This window comes from Pinus tabuliformis, chromosome 5_1 (genome assembly GCF_031772625.1).
Source record: "Pinus tabuliformis cultivar Carrire ecotype Pingquan chromosome 5_1, CPIR1, whole genome shotgun sequence".
Lineage (NCBI taxonomy): Eukaryota > Viridiplantae > Streptophyta > Pinopsida > Pinales > Pinaceae > Pinus > Pinus tabuliformis.
In genome coordinates, this window is record NC_142305.1 from 626,764,730 (window position 1) to 626,777,458 (window position 12,729).

At 41.3% G+C, this 12,729-nt stretch overlaps 1 protein-coding gene across 1 annotated transcript in view; it reads left to right on the top strand.

Moving 5' to 3' along the window:
• Positions 1 to 12,729, top strand: part of LOC149166499 (uncharacterized) — a 555,184-nt gene that overhangs the window by 385,275 nt on the left and 157,180 nt on the right. Inside the window, exons 4-5 of the mRNA XM_089431356.1 lie at positions 8,970 to 9,091; positions 9,318 to 9,521. Of these exons, the coding sequence (XP_089287482.1) occupies positions 8,970 to 9,091; positions 9,318 to 9,521 (326 nt within the window). The remainder of the gene's footprint in view (positions 1 to 8,969; positions 9,092 to 9,317; positions 9,522 to 12,729) is intronic.

Below are 12,729 nucleotides of genomic sequence, written 5' to 3' on the forward strand. Positions count from 1 at the left end.
TATCTTTGCTAGCTATGTGAGACACCACGTGATCTCGAACCCCATCGAGAATCAACCTCTTTTCTTTTTCCATCTCCTTCTTGTAGGTCTTCAGCGGATCTGCATCTGCGGGTACAACTACCACATTATCAATGTAGGATTTGAGTTCATATTCATCTAGAAGATAGGAAATTATTGCCTTCTAGATCACATAGTTGGAGGCTCTCTCCAACCAATCCTGATCTCTAAGTCGTGCTGATGCTATCTCCTCAAAAAAAAGTCGAATTACTCTTCTCCTCTGTGCAACTGTTGACTAGCTCTACGCACTCCCTGCTGAAGTGGGCAAATTTGCTCACAACTACTGCTGCTCTGCTGGGAAAAATCAAACTTCTGGACTAGAAGTTTCCTGAGAAAAGAATTCCCTCAGTTTGTGCTCTTCCTTCCTCCTGTCGCTATTTTGCACTAGCAAACTACTACATAATAACTGCGTCCCAGCTGATGATCTGCTTTGCAAGGAAAATATTGCTTCTCCCTCTGCCTCTAGTAATCTTTGATCTGGAGAATTTATTCTTTGTCAACTGTCCCAGAGAAATAAACTTTTCCTCAAAAAATTGACCCTCTTGGCCAAAGAACTGCTTTGCCTCTGAGGGTTTCGAAGTGCTGCCTATGCAAAGCTTCGAAATTCCTCTTTCCTTCTACTACTGAGCTCTCTAGCTTACAATCTATGCTCTGATACCATGTGAAAATTCGGCAAACCTCGAATCCTATTACAACAACTGATGTTAATTCTTCTAATTGTTAATTCGATTAAACAATTTACTTGCTGTGTGCTACGACAAATATTGAATTAAATACACTGCAACCGTCACAAATTAAACACTATAAAAGAAAAATAATACTGGAAGAATAGATGCACACACACACAAATATGTTGGAATTTCTAAGTCTATCCGTTAGAAACCCTCCATGTACTTTCTGATTTATTCCTTCCTACTTGTTCTGATTAATTAACAAGTTATTTACCATGCAAATACTGAAAATAAACACAAGTACATGCTCAACACATTACATATCATCAACTAAAGGAAACAAAAACAAGCACACAAATGACACCGTTATTTTTGGACTAATGTCCCCGGAAAAACCCAATGCGGGAAAACCGGTGCAGCTATCTGAGGGTTTGATTTATTAAGCAGTTTCAGAATACAATCTGGGTGCCAAATCCGGCTCACCCAACAGAGAAAAATCTCGGCAGTAGTACCTCTCCTTCGAAGACAGATGCTCTGGCTGAAACCCCAAATAAACACTCCGGCAGCTCCTCAACTCCAATCTACCCCACGAAAAACCCCAGCGTCAACCTCTTTTGCCCTCTGCGTCATCTTTCCCGGCTGTTTCGGCAGTTCCTGGCAGTTCCGGTTGTTCCCGACAGTTTCGGCTTCTGCCCTCTGCGTCAGCTTTCCCAGCTGTTCCGGCAATTCCCTGTAGTTCCGGCTACTCCTGGCAGTTCCGGCTTCTACCCTCTGCGTCAGCTTTCCCAGATGTTCCGGCAGCTCCAGGCGGTTCCAGTTGTTCCCGCAGTTCCGGCTTCTGCCCTCTGCGTCAAATTTCCCGACTACTGCACTGATCCTCTCGACACTATCTCTGCCTCTCTACTTCTGTATTCACTGCCCCTCAGCTGCAACTCCAGATCACTCTCTCAACTTTCTCAGCAAACCCAACCCCAGAAAGTCGAAATCTTGATCTCTTGGTGTGTTCTCCAAGTAACCCTCAAGCCTCCTCTTATACTTGTTGACGAATCAACAACCGACATTAAGTCCCTAATCAACGGCAAAGATTAGATCTGGCTTGATCCATGACTTTTGGACCATTCTAACACAGTTTTATATTAATTCACATTAATATTTTATTTTCCCTAAGTTTAGACTTAGGGACTCCATTAAAAATATTAATTATTTTAATATCTCCTAAACTGTTTAGAATCTGTCCAAACCCTTTCTGGTTATTGGAGATCTCATGTGCCTTAGCCTCTCCACCAATTTTCGTGGCTAGAGCACATCCGATGCTACCCCAAATCAACAGTCCCTCTTAGCGAGGACTGTGCTCTAGCCTCTAGTAATACTCCTCACTGAGCATCACTCCGATCATCCAACATCGGTCCCTGTGCTGATGCTAGGCATGCTGCCCAACATCCTCTGCATTGCTGCATCCTATACTGCTACCCATGGCCCTGACATTGCCACTGCTACATCCGTACTGCAACTACCTCTGCATCCGTGCTGCTGCCCATGGCCCTACCACTGCCACTGCTCTATCTGCACTGCAACCCCTCTCATCATGCTGACCATAGCACTACCACTGCTAACTACTGCACTGCAACTTAGTTACTGAGAAGTAAGTAACTAATCTCCCAACTTTGACATCTCCGTTAGGCTAGAAACACTCCTGATGCTGAAACTCCCTTTGTTGCTGACAAGTGCTCCCTTTCTGACCTATGCGCTGCTGCAACAAATCCATGCATCTCGCACCGTTGCACACCTCTTTGTGCTATCTTGCACTGGAGCAACACTCCATGTCTCTCGCACTGTTGCAGCCTGCTAGCCTCACGCTGCCCTAGGAATCCTGCACTGTAGCTTCCTCTATTGCTCCATCCACATCCGTCTCTACTGACATCGCCAGTACTGCTACTCCTCTTCGGGGCTCCCGTAGCAAGGTCTAATCCAAGAGGCTGGGTATCTCAAGGATCCTGCCCCTCTTCGTCTGTAGTCCTCCTGAATACAGCTCGATGTCTCCCCACTTCTTCTGAAGTGGCACATGAGCACTCATGGCACAATCATCATCTATCTCCACTTCCTTCTCTGCCCTTGTTGGTGCTGCCTTTGTCTCAGAAGCCTCTCCCTTGCTCTTCTTCCTCGGACACTGGGTCGCATAATGACCCAGCTCCCCATAGTGGAAGCATTTGACCTTGGAGAGGTCCTTCTTCCTCTTTTCTTGCTTACCCTCAGATGCTAGGGCAGCATCCACCTCCTCCTTCTTCTTGATTCTGATCCCCTTGCTGTTGCTTCCCATCTTGGTCACCCTCTTGATCTCTTTTTGGCGAAGAGCCGCCCACATTTCCTCCCAATCTGGAAGGGTCACCCTTCCCAGTATGCTCTGGACAAACACCTCCCAGTCTTCTGAGACTACATTCAAGGTTGTTCTCACCATCAACTCTGGATCTGGTGTGGCCCCTATGGAAGTTAGTTGATCTCGGATCTCCTTCAATCAACCGAGGAAGGTGTTGATCTGTTCTCCCTTCTGCATTTGGTATGACCACAACTGATTTTCTAGGAGCATCTTCCTCTGCACGGAAGTATGCTGATACAACTTGGTCAGGGCCTCCCACATCTCCCGTGTTGTATTCTTCTCGGCAATATGTGGTACTATATGATCCTTGACCCCGTCAAGAATGATACTCTTGGCCCTCTCCATTGCTTCCTCATACCTATCATTGTCAATTGGGTCAACTGGGACCGCTATCATCTTCAAGGCGAAGTGCTTGACACGATTTTTGTCAAGTACGAATAAGATTCTGGCCTTCCAGACTATAAAGTTTGATGCTCCGTCTAGTCTGTCCTAGTCTCTTACTCCGTGTAGTGCCATTCCGCTACCCTTCTACTTCCCTCCTGGAAGTTCTTGATGTGACTCCCTCTGAACCTCGATTTCCCTCCTGGAAATCCTTCTACCGATGTCGAGATGCCCCCTACTCTAATCGTTTATGCAACCGCACCACTGATCCGGATTTCTCGGCTAGAAACCCTCAGTAGCAACTCCCTCCTCCTTGGCCTTGCCTTGTTAGGTACTATTCTGACAACAATACCCCGCCAGCTCCACTCCGCAACTTATCCACAACCTCCTAAACCCCAGCAACTTGAAGGTGAGAGCTCCTAGGCTCTACGTAGTCCCAACACTGGCAAACTAGCTCCCTAAGCCAACTGCGTCAGCCCTCTTGGCCTCTACGTGAGCCTATCTTTGCCTCCCTCAGCCTCTGCACAACCTCTTCTTGGCCTGAACTTGATGATGCAGGCACTGCATCACCCCTTCCTTTTCTTTTGCTGCTAGGAACAACTTTTGTCACTCGAGACAACTATTTTCTGCTGCTGCTCTGCTTGGCTGATGTCCTCAGTTCTCCTGTGATCTGCAACCACTCTTTGATACCATGTTGGAATTTCTAAGTCTATCCGTTAGAAACCCTCCATGTACTTTCTGATTTATTCCTTCCTACTTGTTCTGATTAATTAACAAGTTATTTACCATGCAAATATTGAAAATAAACAAAGTACATGCTCAACACATTACAGATCATCAACTGAAGGAAACGGAAACAAGCACACAAATGACACTGTTATTTTTGGACTAATGTCCCCAGAAAAACCCAATGCAGGAAAACCGGTGCAGCTATTTGAGGTTTGATTTATTAAGCAGTTTCAGAATACAATCTAGGTGCCAAATCTGGCTCACCCAACAGAGAAAAATCTCAGCAGTAATACCTCTCCTTCGGAGACAGATGCTTCGACTGAAACCTCGGATAAACACTCCGGCAGCTCCTCAGCTCCAATCTACCCCACGAAAAACCCCAGCGTCGGCCTCTTTTGCCCTCTACGTCAGATTTCCCGGCAGTTCCGGCTTTTGCCCTCTGCATCAGCTTTCTCGGCTATTCCGGCAGTTTCGGTTGTTCCTGGCAATTTCGGCTTCTGCCCTCTGCGTCAGCTTTCCCGGCTGTTCCAGCAACTCCCGACAGTTCTGGTTGTTCCCAGCAGTTCTGGCTTTTGCCCTTTGCGTCAACTTTCCCGGCTACTGCGCTGATCCTCTCAGCACTATCTTTGCCTCTCTGCTTTTGTATTCACTGCCCCTCAGCTACAACTCCAGATCACTCTCTCAACTTTCTCAGCAAATCTAGCCCCAAAAAGTCTAAATCTAGATCTCTTGGTGTGTTCTCCAAGTGACCCTCAAGCCTCCTCTTATACTTTTCTTGTTGACAAATCAACGGCTGAGATTAAGTCCCTAATCAGCGGCTAAGATTAGATCTGGCTTGATCCATGACTTTTGGACCATTCTAACACAATTTTATATTAATTCACATTAATATTTTATTTTCCCTAAGTTTAGACTTAGGTACTCCATTAAAAATATTAATTATTTTAATATCTCCTAAACTGTTTAGAATTTGCCCAAACCCTTTCTGGGTGTTGGAGATCTCATGTGCCTTAGCCTCTCCACCAATTTTCGTTGCTAGAGCACATCCGATGCTATCCCAAATCAACAAAATACATAGTTATTTTTGGACCAATGTCCTCGGAAAAACCCAACTTAGGAAAACTGGCGCAGCAACTGAGGGTTTTATTCTTATGCAGTAGTAAGTCTGAGTACAAAACTATGGATGTTGAAATCTAGCAGTCTATACAGAGAAATGATTGACAATAAGTCTAGTGAGAAAAATCTCACTCCCACTGGCGATCTAACACTGACCTTGGCTCAAGATGAGTTGCTCTCTGCTGCCTCTGTGCAGTCCCTGTGTCAGACTATGCGATACTGCGTCCCACAACTCGGAACTGTTGCTCTCTCTCTATCTATTCAACTGCTGTTTAGGAGATGGACCCTTCTGGCCTCCAAACTCTCTCTCCTGCTTTTGGCACTGAATCACTGTTTCTCGCCAACAAAATACGAAATCCCCTTTGAAGCACTACACTGCCTTTGCGTGGCTCTATGTTGCCTCTCTATGACACTCACTGCCTCTCTGCAATGCACTCACTGGAATAGGAACATTTTCCTCCGGCCTTGCTATCGTTGCCCCTCTCTTGCTGCTTTGAGCTCACTAGCTCTCTCTCGGCAACTCAACGTTGCTACTCTGAAGTTCGATCTGCCAGTGAATTCGAATTGCTAGTGTCTCAAGTGTGTTCTCCTAGCCACATCGAATTTCTTCTTATAATCTCTCGTTGAGACATCAACATCTAAATTGAAACATAATCGATGACTAAGATTAACTAGAACTCGATCCATGTCTTCTTCTAGAAGATTCTCACCATGACTTAATTAATACCCTTTAATTAATCAGATTTCCTAAGTTTAGACTTAGGAAACATTAAAAAATGATTAATTATTTTAATTAAGTCATCTCTAGGTGGAATTTCCATAAACGATTTCCGGGTTTTGGAGAATACATGTATTCTAGCCTCTCCACCAAATTTCGTGGCTAGAACACATCTGATGCTACAAAAACTAACATTGTATAAACATATGTGGACTAGGTGCTTGGCACATGTGGGCATGTTCTTACCTTGGCATACATGAGGCCCACTACTAAGTTAGTTACTTGGAGGAGTGTTCTTGGCACAAGTTTTCATGAAACCATGTTCCCTTAATTCATGCGAGATGCATGGCTTTGTTAGAGTTAAGTTGGACCTTGTGAAGGTGGAGCACTTTGCTTGTGGATCCATTCTCTTAGGTGGACCTAGTGTAGGGTTTTTCCTTGTAACTCCTGTCTCTTATTTTGTAAAAGGGAAGGAGAGGCACATTACTTCTATGTATGAGTGGGGGTAAAGATAGTGTGATTTGATACCCAGGGTGTTCTAATTAAAGTGTTTTGCTCTATGAGGTTGTGAGACATTGGTTGGTTTTACACTATATGTGTGGGAGAAGTTGATTTTGGTTTATTTATTCTTTTTTTCTTAGTAATAGAAATATATATGACTCTAGTGCAAAGTGTGTTATGTGATTTGATTTTCCAGATCTAATATATCATGAAGGCAAGTTGTTCGTAGCCCCTTTTCATCTTTTTTTGTGATTTGGAGTTACTTAAGAGTCAAGACTAGTAGGGTGCACTACTAAAGTTTTTTCATAAAAATATTTGGTGTTGTGTAAAAATGTGGAGTGGATGCTTGGTTTGTGTGGGGCATTCTACTTGAGTTAGTTAATTGGAGTGATGTGTTTTGCACAAGTTGTCAGGTAACCACCAGCCTTTAGCCCATGTGAGGCACATGAGTTGGCTAGGCTTAAAGTGGATCTTGTCAAGGTGGAGTGCTCCACTTGTGGACCCATTTTCTTAGGTGGGCCTAGTCTTTTTTTTTTCACTTTTTGGTTATTCTATAAAGGGAAGCAAGGGTGCATTACTTCTATGTATGACAGATAGAGTGAAGAGTAGTGCTCTGTGATAGATAGGGTGTTCTAGTTAAAGTGTTTTTCTTTATGAGCTTGTGAGACATTGGTCAGTTTTGTGTTGTGAGGTTAGGAGATGCTGATTTTGGTTATTTTGTGTTGTGAGGTTGGGAAATGCTGATTTTGGTTATTTTGTGTTGTCAGGTTGGGAGATGCTGATTTTGGTTTATGAAATCTTCTTTTATTTGTGGATTTTTTCTTGAATTGCCACATCCATTTTTGAATCAACATTTGAGACCCAGCCACTATAGTCCATCACCAGAAAGAAGAGAATCTGATCTGTGGTGTGAATTATTATGAATTGTACTATATAGACCTGCCATTGCAATGGTTCTCCTCCTTAAACATGTAGAATAAAGAAAATAATGCTGATATAAATAAATAAAAACTGACCAACTAGAGATTTTTTTACAAGTGAATGCCATGTGGCCCTGGAGATCTTGAAGAGTTTGTGGACTTCATCACTTTCTTTGTCTTGTGCTGAGGTTTGATTGTGCCTTTGTGGTGTGTTTGCCCCACCCTATTGCCTGTTTTTTGAGGATGATTCTCTGGATTTGATATCCAAGATCATGGTTATCCCTTGCATGCTGCTCAAGAAAATGTAAAGGGATGATATTTTGCTATACCATCCATTGTCATTCCCATTGGTGGACTATGTGGGGGACGGTTCTGTAGAATGGTATATTACTAGGGTGTATTTATTCGCACAAACTATGAGCAGTTTTGGGGGGATGGTTGTTGTGCTTTGCTAGGCTCAAGCAGCTCCATTTGCTTGAATGCTTGAGAAGTTGTAAATGGAAGTAAATTTATTTTATGTTTGCATGTGTTTCATCTGTTTTTTTTTCATAGGGCTCTATGATAGGGTGGTTCTTAGGAATATGGTTTCCTCACTGGTCCTTGTTCCATGTTTATGGTGTCAGCCTATCCGCTGTCCCTTTTTTGTAATATGCTCTCTGTTTAATAGAATTATGAAGCATAATAAAAGAGAAGACCAAGTTTTATGGTGCACAAGAAAAATGGACTGTGGAGTAACCTTTGTGGCCATGCCTCGACTCTGGAATGTATCATTTCTAAATGTACTTTTTATTGTTCAGTGATGAAATGTAGGACTTGAGAGCATAAAACCTTGATTTAGAAGTTGGCTGAGTTTGACAGTTAAATGCAGAATTAATTCAATAATAGATTATAAGATGTGTTTACGAAAGAAAGAGGATGTCTTTTTTTACATTATTGCCTGATTCTTTTATGCTGAGCTCATGACAGTATGTTATATTGTTTGCATATATGTTTTTACATTTTCTATATCCAGATGTATTATATACATTGTTTGCGAAGAATCTGGCATATCCATGTCTGTATCTGTTTCCATATCCATATATGTATCTGTATCCTGGTAACCTGGATTCGATAAATCATAAATCTCGATGGTTACTTGGCCACTTCAAGATGTGTGAGTTTGTCCTTTGTTCCCCAATGGTAGGAATAAATCTCCAGTGGTGACCTCTTTATGGGTCATGTTTAGCCTTCCATTCCTTGAATGGAACCAATTAAGCTCTTCTTCTTTGTGAAGATTGTACTTGGTGTTTTTTACTATTCTAAATCTTGTTATAATTTATTACTCTACTAAGTATTTTTTCTTTTATTTTTGGAAAGTGGGGGAGTGGTATAGGAACCTATGTTCATGGTTTGGCTATACCTGTTTAGGAAATGAGATCTCGATGTCTAGTGGCTTGACAGTCATCTCTCTTTTAGATTACACAACAAGAGAAATCGTTGTTGATGCTTTTGTTCTGTTTCAGGGGAATTCACACTGCGTGCATTTCTAAATGGGCGTCTAGATCTTGCTCAAGCAGAAAATGTGGCACAGTTAATTTCTGCCAAGTCTGTAGCTGCTGCAGAGACTGCTCTAGAAGGCATACAGGTATTCCTAGTTATTGTAATATACAATTCTATTCACACGTGTTTACATGTCATAGGTATCTTTGACATTTGCTAAATGCTTTTAAAGTGCAGATATTCTTCCTGCGAAATTGTTTTTCTTTTAATTGTGACATTGTTGATAATTTTTGTTAAAGCATATGAAGCTTTTGTTATTATCAGAAGACCTCTCTTATTGAATATTTAATGGGTTGTATATGTTGTGACAGGGAGGATTGTCTTCTTTAGTGCGGTCTTTAAGAATGCAGTGTATTGAGATGCTGGCAGAGATTGAAGCTCGTTTGGATTTTGATGATGAAATGCCACCATTGGACACAAATTTATTGATTTCTAGAATCAATGCATTGTCGCAACGTGTGCAGCAAGCCCTAGAAACTGCTAATCGTGGGCAACTACTTCAGTCAGGATTACAGGTATTAAACTTGTAAAATAACAAACTTGTCATTATAGACTCTATGCAGGCATACCTAGTTTTGTTAGTCTTATGGGACTTTAAGTCCTAAGATTCTTCTTGTTATGATTTAGGAGAATGTGACATGTTAGTCTGCACTATATGTATCCTTCATTAGAGATAGAAAAGCATGAAATAGATGTTTAGCATAGCAATAGGGATATAGATATTTTTGATACTTCTGAGTTACAGAATTTATAAACCTTCACTTAAATATGCAGTTTGGGTGGATAACAAAAAATGAAGTTGCATTTGACCTTAAGCTCTTCTGCTTCTGCTGGCTGTGTTACCTCACGAACTAGCACACTTAGATTAAAGTCCAAAAGATTGGTACAAGCTTATGGACAACTTAGGGGGGCTTCCTACTTTCACCTTAGTCACTCCCTCTCTCGCTTTAGGTTGGATTTTCTCCAACACAACAGGGGTATCCATAAGTAGGATTGCTTAGGCTATGACAATGAGGCTCAGGATGATGTGAATAGATATCTTACCAAAACATTATTTTTTTGTAGCATAGTAAAAATATTGGGGTGATGGAGGACAAGGGACTAGTGCCTATTCAATGTTGGGCAAAATGGAGTCAAAGGTGTTAATTTTTCAGTGTTCTATGCTATACAATCACTTATTACAATTCTTCTTCAATTGGCAATCACTTTATCTAATAAATTCAGTCTTCTAACAACAATAAGCATTTGTAGATAGAACAATAAACCAAATGCACAATAGAAGACAGCCAAGAACAATAGAGACACAACAGGTTGGTCAAAGACTAGGGAAAAACCCCACAACGGGCAAAACCCTTTCCAAGTTCTTCTTATATTAGATTGTCATCAAATGTTCGACAGAGAGATACAATGTCCTAGTGCATCAAAATTGAGTCAAAGGTCAAGGCGTTGACTAGTTCAATCAACCATCCATGTATCCAATCAATGGTGAGCCCAAAAAGTCAAATCTGGTCAAGAGTCAAATCTGCAAATTCTGGTCCAAGTTAACAGCAGTTAAAGATGCCCTAACCAGTCTTGGTCAATGGTCAAATCAGCCTCCAAAATGTTCGGTCAAGGCAGCAGAAAACCTGGCCTCTTTTGCTTAGTCAAACTTGGTCAAAACAGTCCCAAAATATACCTCTGAAGTTGGTCAATGTCAAAGTCAACCTGCGGTCAAAGGGCAGCCTAAGGTCTGTGGTCAAACATTGTCTAAGTGCCCAGAAAAATCGTCCTCCTTGCTTCTGAATTCGGCCTTCAGGACATCCAAAATCCCAAGTCAAACCATGCCTAAATCCCAAAAGTCAATGCTGGTCAAAGGCAAGAAAGAAAAAGTCAACGCATCAAACAGAAATGTCTTCCTTCCCTTCACACGTGTGAACTCGCACCTGCAATTTCAGAGCTGTACGAACCAATCAAGAGTAGATGTGATGTGTAAGTGATGCCTCCAAGTGATGTGACATGTGGTCTATTTATATGAGGTTGATGAGGATGAATTTCCTTGTCCAGGCCAACCTGTGATTTTGTGAAGATATGGGTTTCACATTAAAAACAATATTTTTCCTTGTGCAAATTAAATTCTTCAAAGGGCTAGTAGGGTCTCAAAAGCAGTGTTGATAATATCGCCGAGATATCGGCGATATTCGGAAATATCGCGATATTTTCGGCGAGCCGAAATATCGCCGACCAAATATCGCGATATTTTCGAGTTTTGAAAATCGCGCGAGATTTACGATATTTCGGCGATAAATTGGAAAATATCGCGCGACGACCTAAAATATCGCCGGCGACCCTGAAAACATTCCGCGCGGGCTATATAATTCGATTTTTGGTTTTTTTGAAGTCATTTTGGTTTTTTCTGAGCGCTGGAAGTCCAATGTGGTTGCTGCCAAGGAGGGTTTGAAGCCAATACGCCATCAACAACGAAGATTTCTAAGCTGCAAGTGCCAAGAACTGTAAGACAAACTCGATTTTCATTCTTCCGGTTCCCTACAATCATTTGCTTGGTTTTTGATTTGATTTCAAACTGCAAGGGTTTGCATTGAACCACAAACATGAACCACTTCCACCGGACAGGAGCAATCAACAGACAAGTCACAAAAATACGCTGCCATTACCATATAATATATATGCACAGCGTGACAGCATAGAGGATTCCGATTTACAGATGGCAGCTGTGTAATAATTAATTAATAAATTATGTAATATGCTAGGCTGCAGAAAGTTGAAACAATCAAGCATCTAATCATAATGTGCGGCTACAAAATATTTTCAGTGTTCAAACTTCACAATTACCCATTCTGCAAAGTTCAAACAACATTCAATATACAGTTTCTCATGATCTTAAGTTTTAACTTGATGTCCTCATGTGACATGTCAGTTTTTGGAAAGAATGTAGCAGTAGAAGTATGAATGGGATAAATGAGCATATATTCCTCCTCTTCTACAGCATTTATGCCCAAAAGATGTAGGGAATCATCACCTACAGCAGGTCTAGACTCTAAATTTTAAAGTTATAAACCATTTGCAAATTACAAGTACATATGTCATAAACCATCAGTAATGTGATGTCAAGTTTATGGATGGAATGAAAAACGCCTCTAAAACCTCTCAATAGGTATAAATTTATAACGCTGGCCCATGGGGATATTGAACCGTCAAATATTTGATTACCCTCGAAGAACAAAAATTTCAGGCCTATACACTTTAATAGAATGCCCACAATTATCTAAGTTCCTGACTTCTTCTATTTTCAACATACTTCAAGAATGTCCATTGTCTACCTGATGGATCTTAGAACTTTAGAAGCAACTGATAACGCTTACAAAAACTCAGATGAAGAGAAGGATGATGATATTCTCAAAGATCCGAACCTTTTCAACTGCTAAAAACATGTTGTCATGGATAAGTATCAAAGTTTGAAGAAGTACTGTTGGAATTTGGAAACCTCATCTTTTCTCTCCCATATCGATGCAATCATCAAAATCCTCCCTCCATCAGCTCAATGCCATTTTTCAACTTTCTTATGCACCCTCTTATTGCCATTTTTCATTCACATTGCAAAATGCAAATAATGTAGTAATTTTTTTGAATGAGGTTGTTATTACTTATTATTTTTTCATTTTGTGTTGGGGGGTTTAATGCCAATTTTTTGTTTTTTTTGTGCCCTAGGTTTGAATTAGTTCACTA